We start from the raw sequence: 12,879 nt of genomic DNA on the forward strand, positions 1-12,879 counted from the left end.
TCAGGAGTTCGAAACCAGCCTGACCAACATGGAGAAACCCCATCTGTACTAAAAATACAAAATTAGCTGGGCATGGTGGTGCGCGCCTGTAATCCCAGCTACTTAGGAGGCTGAGGCAGAAGAATTGCTTGAACCCAGGAGGCGGAGGTTGCAATGAGCCAAGATTACTCCATTGCACTCCAGCCTGGGCAACAAAAGTGCAACCCCATCTCAAAAAAAAAAAAAGCCAAAAAGTGTGTTTACAGGGCTGCATAGGGGGCCAGAAATAGCTGTTAGGGCGTGGTATTTGAAAAGCCCACTGCCCTCCTAGGAAGGTGGACAGCATGTCGCGGGGGCAGTGTCATTAGCGCTGTCACCACTGAGGACCCCTTTTAACATCCAGTCTTTGCAGAACCCCCATGTGATGACTTGGAGTGGACGTGGCTGCCTTCTTACAGCATGGTGTCTGTGCCATTGCCCTGATGTCCTCTCGGATTGTGCAGTGCACACGTTGCAACTGCAGGAGTAATGCAAGGAGTCCACACCTCTAAGCCTAGATGGATGGAAGCTCAAATACTACTTTGCAGCTTCCTGGCTGAGGAGTTGGGATATGTTTCCAGACTTTCAGGCCTCAGCTCCCTCATCTTAAGATGGGAGAATTGGCTGGCGCAGTGGCTTACGCCTGTAATCCCAACACTTTGGGAGGCTGAGACCGGTGGATCATGAGGTCAGGAGTTCAAGACCAGCCTGGCCAAGATGCTGAAACTCCGTCTCTACTAAAAATATAAAAATTAGCCAGGCATGGTGGCAGGCGCCTGTAATCCCAGCTACTCGGGAGGCTGAGGCAGGGAACTGCTTGAACCCAGGAGGCAGAGGTTGCAGTGAGCCGAGATTGTGCCACTGCACTCCAGCCTGGGCGACACAGCGGGACTCCGTCTCAAAAAACAAATAAATAAATAAAAAGATGGGAGAATGAATGTTGAGGTAGTGCATTTTAAGGGTTTCAGATGCTGCCTGTTATTTGGTAAGGGTTTCTTAAATGTGAGCTAGTTTATTATATTATCATGACTACTGTTACTTCCCCTTGAGTCTCAACTCCACTGGCAGATACTATGTTTGCAGGTGTTACTATCGAATATGAATAGCCTTATGAACTATACAGGCTGAGTCACTCTATCATATAATTTATATACATATGTAAATAAGGCTGCACGGTGGTAATAATATTAGTAATCATAAATGATGCAATGCCTCTTTTGAGCCAGGCATTATTTGACACACTTGAAATTAATCCTGACACCCTGATGAAGTAACCACTGATTGCATCCCGGTGTTACAGGTTAGGAAACTGCGGCCTAGAAGGGTGAAGGCCTAAGGTTTCACAGCTGCTGCGTGGCAGAGCTGGGGTTCACACCCAGGCACCCTTGCTCTTGAGTCCGTGCTTTTAACCCTATGCAGGAGACATCCTGGTCCCAGCTGGGTTGCTAATTTCCACTGTGATCTTGGCAAGTCACTTTACCTCTGGGCCTGTTTGTGCACTTCAGCCATGTGGACTGCACGTTCCTCCGTGTCCCTCCTCCTGATGCTGTCACTCAGCCTCCCTGTTCCCATCACACTCCCTGTCTTGTGGGTGTCCCTCCACTCCCAGCAGACCAGCTGAGCAGCTGTCTGGAGGGTGGTGGCCAGTGCAGAGACCAGCCGCCAAAAGAACCCCCGAGGTGGGCCCTGTGCAGGCAGGCTGCGGTGGTGGCCAGACCGCCCGTGATGTAATGACCGATTAGGAACTTCCCCTTGGAAGCCAGGCTTCCTCTAGGAGCCAAAGGTGCTGGAGTTGAGGTTGGGGGTGGGGAGGGGTGGGTGGGAGCGAACAAGAGGAAACTCCTGTCAGCTGGGCCCAGCTTTTGGAAAGAGTTCAGCAGAGAGGCTCGTTCTAAGCTGTTGACCATTAACATGGCCCTCTACATATTCCTTCTCTGCTTTTACTACCAGAGCCCGGTGGATAAAGAACTGGTCTTCCCCTCCTTTCACAAAGAAAAGAAAAAGAGCGTCTAATTAATGCTGCATCTCTAGACTTGCTGCAAAACCTGAAGCCATTTCTGTAGCTTAAAACGACAAAGGAGACTTAAGTGGAAACTCCTTTTTCCCTCTAAGTTTGATAACAAAAACTACTTATCTAATGGGCAAACAAGGCTTTAAAAGGGGTGTTAGGTTAACCAGATGCAGGGCCACGTAATTACTCCCAGGCCTGGGAGCCACAGATGAAAAGCTGCCGGTTGGACAGGAACTTGAAGCCACAGGCATGACACGGGACAGAAGAAAGGAGTTTTCCAGGCGGGTGGGAGGCCTCAGTGCAGCCCTGTGCAAAGGGGATTGAAAAAGCCAGCCCTGGGCCCCTCTTCAGCCCTGCCACCAACTTGCTGGGTGACCCTGGGCAAGTCACTTAACCTCTCTGGGCTTCTGAGACTTTGAGTATCGCTTCTTCGCTCTCAGTGGAGTCTGGGCCTGTCTGCCCTTGTTTCAGGCCCATTAACGAGGGGCTGAGTGGGTCCCTTTCCGTCGAGCCCTAGAGAGCCACCTGGGTGTCTGCTGTGGCCCAGGTGGGTGTGAAGCAGCAGCAAAGACCTGGAAGGTGAAGGAGCAGGGACCACCCGGCCAGACCCCCGAAGACCTGGAGGACTCAGGCTGAGCCTCCCGAGAATGGCTTGAACCCTGGAGTCTAAGCTGGGTGCATCGCTGGTTCCTGCAGGGGATGGCCGAGTCCAGGGCAGTCTGGCCAGAAGGAAAGCGGGAAGCCGGAAGAAAGCAGGCTGCAGTTTGTGCTCAGGCTCTTGGAGCATGCAGTCCACGGGGGAGCACACAGGAACGTTCCTGGCCTTTGTTTTGACAGAAAACTGCTGATTCGAAGAAGCAAAAGGCTTTTCTTGGGATTTCAGCACTCCCCGCCTCCCTCAGACTGCAGTCAGCCCTCTTGGTGCCCCCGCGCCCCCACAAAATTACATGTTGGGCTCACAGCACCCTCCCTGGGCAGAGAGGCCAAGAGGAAAGAATGCTAGCCACGGAGGGACCGATTTCTGTGCAGGGGAGAAGGCCTATTGTTGGGGCCAGTCGCCTCCTCCTCCTCCTCGGCACAGACAGCCACCACCCTCTGGTGGCAGGAATGTGGGTGCCACCGGGAAGGAACAGGGCTTGTCCCCTGGGCCACTGTGGAGCACTGCTTGGGCCACTCTAGGACAGCCACAGGACATTGCCACTTTCTTCTTTTTAATTTTTTCAAGGTATCATACCTAAAATGAAATCCACAGCTCTTAAGTGTACAGGGTGTGGCTTTTTACAGCACAGATGCCCAAGTTCCCATGGTTCCAATCGAGAAATCAGACATTTCCATCATGCTGGAAAGTTCTCTTGTGCTTCTTCCCAGCCATCTCCCTCTCCCCACTGTTCTGATTTGCTTTATTTATTTATTTTTTTGAGACAGTTTCACTCTTGTTGCCCAGGCTGGAGTGCAATGGCACGATCTTGGCTCACTGCAACTTCTGCCTCCCGGGTTTTAGCTCTTCTCCTGCCTCAGCCTGCTGAGTAGCTGGGATTACAGGTGCCCGCCACCACACCTGGCTTTTTTTTTTTTTTTTTTTTTTTTGAGACAGAGTCTCGCTCTGTCACCCAGGCTGGAGTGCACTGGCGTGATCTTGCCTCACTGCAACCTCTGCCTCCCAGTTCAAGCGATTCTCCTGCCTCAGCCTCCCGAGTAGCTGGGATTACAGGCATGGGCTGCCACACCTGGCTAATTTTTCTATGTTTAATGGAGACTAGGTTTCACCATGTTGGCCAGGATGGTTTCAAACTCCTGACCTCAGGTGATCCACCCGCCTTGGCCTCCCAAAGTGCTAGGATTACAGGCATGAGCCTCTGCACCCAGCCACTGTTATGATTTATAGCACCGTAGATTAGTTTACCTTCTCAAGAGTTTTGCCTCAGTGGAAATACACCGCGAACCTTCTGTGTCTGGCTTCCCATGCTCAGCAGGATGCCCTTCAGATTCACGCACCTTGTTGCTGGTGTCAGTAGCTTGCTCCTTTTTCTTGGTGAGTAGTGTTCCACTGGCTGGATGTGCCTAGTTTTTGTTTATTGGTTTTCTGTTGATGGATATCTGAGCTGGTTTCTGAGTTTCGGTGGTTAGGACTAGAGCTGCTAGTCCTAGGAACATTAACTAAATCGTGGAAATTTAGAGCTGGGGAGAGTAATGATGTCATTGTTCGGATGAGAAGACTGAGGCCAGAGGAGGGAGATGACCTGCTGATCAGGGCCAGGACGCAGGACTCCTCCCAGCCTAGTGCCACTTTGCCAGATCCACCCCAGACACAGCTCCTCTCCTCCTCCCCACAGAACCCTCCCAGCAGGACCCAGCAGGGCTGGGAACTAGGCCAGGCCCTGAGCAGGGGGCAGTGAGCGGGAGTTTCGGTCAAAGCTCGGTCATCTTTGATGTTGTTCACTCGGGTCTGACTCCCTGGTATTTATTTGCAATTAAAGAGCTGGTTCCTAATTAGGCTGATGGCTGTGGGAGATGGCGGTGCCACAACCTAGGAGCCACCAGGAGAAAAAGATCCTTCTGCAAGAGACTGTCCCCTCACCTGAGTGGCAGCCCAGGCTTATGACTCAGACGTAGGAGGAGGGGCTGTGCAGCTGTGGGAAGTACAGAGGGGGGACCATGGGTTAGGGGGGCACCACCTTCTCACTCGTGGTGTCGCAGAGAGCATGTCAGCTTGTGTTGGACACCCCACATGAAATCTGAATGCACGTGTGTGAGGGAATGGAGACATTCAGGCGTTCATTGCTTTGTTCTTCCATTCCGTCACTCACTGAGCACCTCTTCCACCGCAGGTGCCAGGCTAAGGGCTAACCCCTACCATTTGTACAATGCTTGGCAGTTTGCAAAGGGCCTTGTCACCACAGTACTATTGAGACCATCCATAGTGGTGACCCTGGGACGTGACCCCTGGCCCCACTAAAGATCCCTGGCCCCTGGAGGGTAAGGCCAACACTGGGGCTCGTGAACAAGGTAGCTCCTTCCTTCTGCACTCAGCTGATTTTGCTGGAGTTTCCAGAAAATTCAAAGATGTGTGAATGGTGGAGCACTTTATTATGAATCAGTGCTTTTACAAACAGGGAGACTGAGGCTTGGGGGCATTTAGCAGTGTATCGATTGATAGCCACACATCCAGTCCGTGGTGGCAGCCTTAGGTTGGTCTCACTGGGAAACCTTTTGGATCACGCAGCGTGGATTAAAGTAGAATTCTGGGCTCTCAGGTTCTGGCCGTAGGTCTACCGCCCACTGCCGTATGTCCTTGGGCAAGTCCTTCGACGCCCCCCAGGGTGCTGTCTTTGGGGCACCAGATTATTGGACTCCATTCGTGGTCCCAACAGGTCAGTCTCAAGACTAAATTTTCATTGGTCCATGGTGAAAGAAATAAAAATAAGTTAGAAAATAAGTCTGTACGTGGCAAAATAAAGCAGTGGTAGGCCGGGTGCAGTGGCTCATGCCTGTCATCCCAACACTTGGGAGATCGAGACAGGCAGATTGCTTGGGCCCAGGAGTTCAAGACCAGCCTGCGCAACATGGCGAAACCCTGTCTCTGCATTAAAAAAAAAAAAAATAGCTGAGTGTGGTGGTGGGCACCTGTAGTCCCAGCTACTTGGGAGGCTGAGATGGGAGAATAGCTTGAGGCTGGGAGGTCGAGGCTGCAGTAGTAGCCCTGTGTCATTCCCAACTCCCCTGTTAAAAAACGTGTTGGTTTGTGGAAGCCCTAAGTGTTGGGTCTTCCCGGATAAGACAATGTCGGCAGATACTGAAGCTCTGAAGTCCTGAGACTGAGAGCGGGTAGGGGGGGTGATAGGGAGGCTGAGAGTGGGTGACTTCCCCTCTGGATCAGACAAGGGACCTCAGTTTTTACCCACCACCCTTCAGTGCCTGAGGGCCTGAGCCCACCAGTCCACCTGCTGGGCAGGATTCCCGTGGGGTGAGGGCAATGTGCAGGCGCTGGGGCGTATTTTATTTCCTGGCTCCTTCCTTTTTATTAGGTTGGTGCAAACGTAATCGTGACTTTTGCCATTGAAAGCAATGACAAAAACCACGATTACGTTTGCATCAACCTAATAACATGTTCCAAGAGAGTGTCCTAGGGATATACGAGGCCCTGGGATAGATGGAGACCCATCCCTTCCTAGTCAGAGAGTGTAGACCAACTCGGGGGCGGTGACCAGCATCACAGACACTTGTTAAGGCCAAGGAAGGAGCTGCAGTTCAGGTGCCCCAGGAGGGAAGAGGTCAGAGAGGGCTTCCCAGAGGTGGCAGTCTGTCTCCCTGAATTTGGGAGACTTGGCTAGGAGCACAGACCTGATGATGTGTAACCCAGTCTGTTCAACCAAGGAAGCTGCAGGGGATGGGGCCTGGCTCCTGCCCTGGGTGTCCCTGAGCTGGATGGCTGGGGCAGGCAAGGCCCAAGGGCAGCTCTGTGACTTCATCCCCAGTCATAGGGTACCATAAGGAGTGCTGGGGCTAGGCTGGGGACACAGGTTTTGAGGTGGGGGGACGGGGGGAGTTTGACCTGGCTGGGATGGGGGCAACTGAGAGGAGGGGATAGGAAGTCCCATCTGTCCTTGAATTGAAAAGCTTCCTCTCCTCCCCTCCCCTCCTCTCCCTCTTCCTCTTTTTTTTTTTTTTTTGAGACAGAGTTTCACTCTGTGCCCAGGCTGGGATCTCTGCTCACTGCAACCTCTGCCTCTGGGGTTCAAGCGATTCTCCTGTCTCAGCCTCCTGAGTAGCTGGGATTACAGGTGCCCGCCACCACACCCGGCTAATATTTTGTGTTTTTGGTAGAGACGAGGTTTCACTATGTTGGCCAGGCTGGTCTCAAACTCTTGACCTTATGAGCTGCCTGCCTTGGCCTCCCAAAGTGCTGAGATTACAGGCGTGAGCCACCGTGCCCAGCTGAAAAGCCTTTCTTTTTTTTTTTTGAGACAAAGTCTCACTCTGTGGAATGCAGTGCCACAATGACAGTTCCCTGTGACTTCAAAGTCTTGGGCTCAAGCAATCCTCCTGTCTCAGCTCCCCGAGTAGCTGGGACTACAGATGTACACCATCAGGCTCAGCTAATTTTTTAAAGTTTTTTTGTAGAGATGAGGTCTTGCTTTGTTGCCCCGGCTGGGCTTAAACTCCTGGGCTGAAGTAACCCTCCTGCCTCAGCCTCCCAGACTTCCCAGCCAGAAACCTTTCAGAAGCTGGGAAAAAGAAAGTCACTCCACCCATGCCCTGAGCCCCTGCCCTTCCCCAACTAGACTCTGCCTTTTTCCATGGACAGGGTAGTGCTGTTACTCTGTGGCTGGGCAGCTGTCTCAGAGCCTTGTCTGTGAAGAGGGCAGCAGTGACCGCTCCCTCAGTGAGACAGTAAAGTGAGTCCTCCAAGAGTGGGCATAGTGATGCCCCAGCTTGTAGAAAGTCACCTCTAGGACTCATGGACCATGAGAGCAGTCATGGTTACCGATAGGGAAACTGATGCTTAGGGAGGAAGAGGGACTTGCTTAGTGCACAGGTTTTAGGGAGGGGCCAGGGCTGAACCCTCTGGAGAGTGGAGAAGAGCTCCCCTCCAGAATGTGGCCTGGCACTGAGGCGGCCCCAGCATTCACTGGTGTGTACCCTTGGCCTCAGTTTCCTCACCTGTGAAATGGGGTGCTAGTAGAGGTGAAACGAGGCTGTTGTGAAGAAGGGGTGTAGCTCATAGAAGGCACTCATGAACGCCGTTGCCTGTCCTGTCTCCCAGCGTACTCCAGGCATCACCTCTTTGCATCCCTACCTGGCACACTCATGGAATTCTTGTTGGTTGGTAAACAGTGTGGGTACTGGAGTTTCATGGCCAGGCTGGCACAGTGCTGCTTTTCTGGCCCCTGGGGGCTCCCAGACCTATGCCAGATAGATGGGTAGGGAGAGGGGCACTGGCATGGGGTGACTGGAGCTCAGTCTGGCTATTTCCAACTGCCCCCCTGCTGAGACTGGCCTGGTGCCTGCAGCCTGATGACCTCCCATGGGTTTGAGCTGTGTCTGTCACTATTGCCCACTGGCTAAGGGGTAGTTCAGTTGAGGGCAGGATGCAGGACCTCTTCCTCCTCTCCTGACCATCAGCTGAAAGCATCAGAGGCCTCGCTGGAGACTGTGGGCAAAATGATCCAAGCTGTGGGCTGGTGTGAGAACTTGGATTATCACCAGCAGACTTGGGGACCTGTGTTTGGGACCTCAGTACCAGGCACAGGGCAAGGGGCACACTTATGGGGCCTGTGCCCAGCCCAAAGCCACAGCAGAGCAGTCAGCCTCCAGGATGCCCCTGAGGCAGACAACTTCCTGCCAGGTGGCTGGATGGGCCTCCCAGTATGTAAGGGGATGTCAGGGGCCCTGCCACCCAGTTCTTCTGGAGCCTCTAGGCAGGGGCAAAGCCAGGGCAAGGCAAAGGCAAAGGCAGCCAGAGCTGGCCTCACTCAAGCCCCCAGGTGAAGCTGTTAGAAGTGTTGTCCTCTGGGATTTGGTTGGACTTTGATCAGTTTTCCTTGGAGAAACAGCCATGAAGCACCTCTCTTTGCTCTGTCAAGCCTCCAGCAGAATGCCTCCCTCTGCACAGGCCTGGCCAGGGACCCGTGTGGAAGCAGGTGTGGCAGGCAAATCATGTCACCTCACTGCGCAGTTATGGGTGCCTGCCTGCTTCTCAGAGCTGTGAGCTCCAAGGAGAGGCCAGATGTCAGAATCTGAGAAGTGGCCACATGAGAGCAGGGAGCACCCTGGCCTGTGCTGGTCTGAACTTTGGTCTCAGAAGATTGTTAAACTCCTCCAGACACACAGATGCCCCCAGTCAGAGTGACAAGAGGTTTCAGTAACAGCTACCCCTTTGCTGTACAGTGGGGAAACTGAGGCCCAGAGAGGAGCAGCACACACCTCAGAATTGCTGGCCATCTCCAGAGCCCTTAAGGAGCCATTTTCTTTGTCATTTAGGGACCCTCAGCTCCCCTGCCATGCAGAAGTGACTGCAGTTCTGGTGCCAACCTGCATTTCCTGCCAAGAAAGCCAACTCAGGTGGACGGTGCCAGGAGGCTGAGGCTGAGGCAGGGAGCAGTCAGGTAGTCATATTTATAACAAGACCACCACAGGAATCCCACTGCTCCAGGCAGGAAGGGATCCTGGGGCAAATCCCCCACCCCCAGCCTGCCTCCTTGTGCTTGAGTCCTCGAATGTGGTGATTTCAACCTCCCTATCCCCCAGTAGCCTAGCCCTGTCAGGTTGGGACTTGGACTAGTGGGTTCAAATCCTGGCTGGGTGCCCTCCTCTGTAGAACGAGAAGAAGGCGGCATCCTTGCAGAGTGATCGTGAGGACCAAGTGAGTCCCATGTGCTGTGATGAATAAGAAGTACAGTGCTCCACGCCTGGTCCACGGCGGGTGCCCCACAGTCAGTCCCTCCTTCAGGGGTGCCGGCAGTTGTCTCTCTCCTGCTAGCAGAAGCGTCAGGGGCAGGGTATGTTGGGTTCATGCCTATTCGTTCACAGCACCTAGCATACAGCAGGTACTCTCTGGCTTGCACTCTGGCTCATTACCTTTGTTTCTTCCTTCGTGTGAGGTTGCGTGTGTGAAAGAGATGTCCCGTTGTGTGCTGCATTTCCTGAGGACAACCTGGCACACAGTCGGTGCCCACATGACCACTGGATGCTGGAAACCTTACCCAGCTCCCACTGTGCAGACAGCAGCGCCCACCTCCCCACCCCAAATAACGCGGCGGTCCCTGTGCTTGTCCCGCAGACGCCAGCATGTCTCCGGACGCCACCAAGCCGAGCCACTGGTGCAGCGTGGCGTACTGGGAGCACCGGACGCGCGTGGGCCGCCTCTACGCGGTGTACGACCAGGCCGTCAGCATCTTCTACGACCTACCTCAGGGCAGCGGCTTCTGCCTGGGCCAGCTCAACCTGGAGCAGCGCAGCGAGTCGGTGCGGCGAACGCGCAGCAAGATCGGCTTCGGCATCCTGCTCAGCAAGGAGCCCGACGGCGTGTGGGCCTACAACCGCGGCCAGCACCCCATCTTCGTCAACTCCCCGACCCTGGACGTGCCCGGCGGCCGTGCCCTGGTCGTGCGCAAGGTGCCGCCCGGCTTCTCCATCAAGGTGTTCGACTTCGAGCGCTCGGGCCTGCAGCACGCGCCCGAGCCCGAGGCCGCCGACGGCCCCTACGACCCCAACAGCGTCCGCATCAGCTTCGCCAAGGGCTGGGGGCCCTGCTACTCCCGGCAGTTCATCACCTCCTGCCCCTGCTGGCTGGAGATCCTCCTCAACAACCCCAGATAGCGGCGGCCCCGGCAGAGGGGCAGGTGGGAGGCCGCGGCCACCGCCACCTGCCGGCCTCAAGACGCACCGATGCCCAGAGACACAGCCCCCACAGACGAAAACCCCCAGATATCATCTACCTAGATTTAATATAAAGTTTTATATATTATATGGAAATATATATTATACTTGTAATTATGGAGTCATTTTTACAATGTAATTATTTATGTATGGTGCAATGTGTGTATATGGACAAAACAGGAAAGACGCACTTTGGCTTATAATTCTTTCAATACAGATATATTTTCTTTCTCTTCCTCCTTCCTCTTCTTTCCTTTATATATATATATATATATATATTAAAAAAAAATGATACAGCAGAGCTAGGTGGAAGAGCCTGGGTTTGGTGTATGGTTTTTGAGCTATTAACGCCCAGACAAAAAGCTAATACCAGTCACTCGATAATAAAGTATTTGCATTATAGTTTTTTTTTTTTTTAAACTGTCTTCTTTTTACGAAGAGGGGCAGTTAGGGTTTCAGCGGATTTCCAACCCATCATGTTCCCTAAAACTTCACCTCAGTTTGCAAGTTTTACTTTTATTGGATAAAGACAGAACAAATTGAAAAGGGAGGAAAGTCACATTTACTCTGAAGTAAACCAGAGAAGGTTCTGTCGTTCCTTCCTGCCCACGGCTGTGGTGTGGCTCCCGGTTAGGGACAGGGGTGGGGAAAGGGAGAAAACACTGGCCATTTTATCCTGGACAAGCTCTTCCAGTCTGATGGAGGAGGTTCATGTCCTGGCCTAGAAGGGCCCAGGCCCACACCCACCATCTCTGAGCTATGAGCAGGCCTGAAGAAGACACTATTGCTCACCACTTTGTGGAAACAGCCTGGGGAACAAAGACTGAAATGGGCCTTGAACCCACCTGCTACCTTGCAGAACCATCTCGAGCCTTATGGTGAGTAGATTCTCTTAGGACCTAGACAGGCTATTTCCCACCCCCAGCCAAAAATAGCTCAGAATCTGCCCATCCAGGGCTGTATTAATGATTTGTGTAAAGGCAGATGGTTTATTTCTACTTTGTAAAAGGGAAAAGTTGAGGTTCTGGAAGGATAAATGACTTGCTCGTGAGACAAAATCAAGGTTTGAAGTTAAATCAAATTGTAGGACCAGAGCCATATCATTAGATCAGCTTTCTGAAGAATATTCTCAAAAAAAAAAAAAGAAGGTCTCCTTGGCCAGATAATGAAGAGGAATGTTGCATTGTATATCTTTTTTCTTGGACATTTATATTAACATATGAAGTGCTCTGAGAAGTCCTATGTATTATCTTTTGCTGCATAATAAATTATCCCCAAACTTAGCAGCTTAAAATAACTAACATTTATTATCTCCCACAGTTTCTGTAGGTCAGGAATCTGGGAGCAGCTTGGCCAAGTGGTTCTGGCTCAGGGTCTCTTGCGAGGTTGCCATCAAGCTGTCGGCCAGGGCTGCAGTCATCTGAGTCTTGACTGGGTCTGGGGGACCTGCTCCAGGCTCGCTCACGTAGCTGCTGGCAGGATCCCTCAGATCCCTGCACATGGGCCTCTCCACTGGGCTCCTTGCAACATGGCTTCCCCAGAGCAAGTGATCAACAGAGCAAGGGTGAAGCTGCTGGTTTTCTGTTTTGTTTTGTTTTGTTTTTTTGAGACAAGGTCTTACTCTGTCAGCCAGGCTGGAGTGCAGTGGCCCCATCATGACTCACTGCAGCCTCAGACTCCCTGGGCTCAGATGATCCTTCTGCATCAGCCTCCTGAGTAGCTGAGACTACAGGTGCACACCATCCTGCCTGGCTAATTTTTGTATTTTTGGTAGAGATGGGATTTCACCATGTTGCCTAGGCTTGTCTCGAACTCCTGGGCTCGAGTGATCCTCCCACTTCGGCCCCACAAAGTGTTGGGATTACAGACATGAGCCACCATGCCCAACCTAAGCTGCTGTCTTCTGTAACTATATCTCTGAAGTGACATACCGTCACTTCTCCCATGCTTACTGGTCATACAAACCATCTCTGTTACAATGTGGGAGGGATCACACAAGGACATGAATGCCAGGAGTGCCGCCACATCCTCCAAGAAGTCAAACCGTTTAACTTTGTTTCCCAAAGTTATTTACCAATAGACTGCCCCCCGCACCCTGTAATTCTGTCCCCATACCGAGGCATGCCGGTGCTTCTGGACTGACCAAAGCTGGCCATGCCAGGGTGCTCCGCACTGAGGCCTTGCTCTGAAGACACTCAGCAGAGATGTCTGTCTCACTGGAGTGAGTATTCAGAGAGCTCTTGGTCTAGCGGAGGGCTGGGAGACACCTCAGGCTCACAGGCAGTTTGTGGGTGCACAGCCAAAAGGAATAAGCAACCACTTCTGTGGGAGTGCCGAGGAGGGGAATCGGGGAGGCCTCCTAGGAGGGCTCAGTGCTTTGACCTCTGGTCCTCACAGGACAAATGAGCAGCAAGCTTGCAGGCTAAGGTTGGCAGAAGGTACAGGAGCAGAGTTTGGGGGTGGCAGAGACC

At 52.7% G+C, this 12,879-nt stretch overlaps 1 protein-coding gene across 1 annotated transcript in view; it reads left to right on the forward strand.

Annotated features, from left to right (window-relative positions):
• Positions 1–11,691, forward strand: part of SMAD6 (SMAD family member 6) — an 82,609-nt gene extending 70,918 nt beyond the window's left edge. The window contains exon 4 of the mRNA XM_012451376.3: positions 9,810–11,691. Within this exon, the coding sequence (XP_012306799.1) occupies positions 9,810–10,348 (539 nt within the window). The 3' untranslated portion in view covers positions 10,349–11,691. The remainder of the gene's footprint in view (positions 1–9,809) is intronic.
• Positions 11,692–12,879: the final 1,188 nt, after the last annotated feature.

Source organism: Aotus nancymaae, unplaced genomic scaffold (assembly GCF_030222135.1).
Source record: "Aotus nancymaae isolate 86718 unplaced genomic scaffold, 86718_ANA_hifiasm-v0.15.2.pri h1tg000003l, whole genome shotgun sequence".
Classification (NCBI taxonomy): domain Eukaryota; kingdom Metazoa; phylum Chordata; class Mammalia; order Primates; family Aotidae; genus Aotus; species Aotus nancymaae.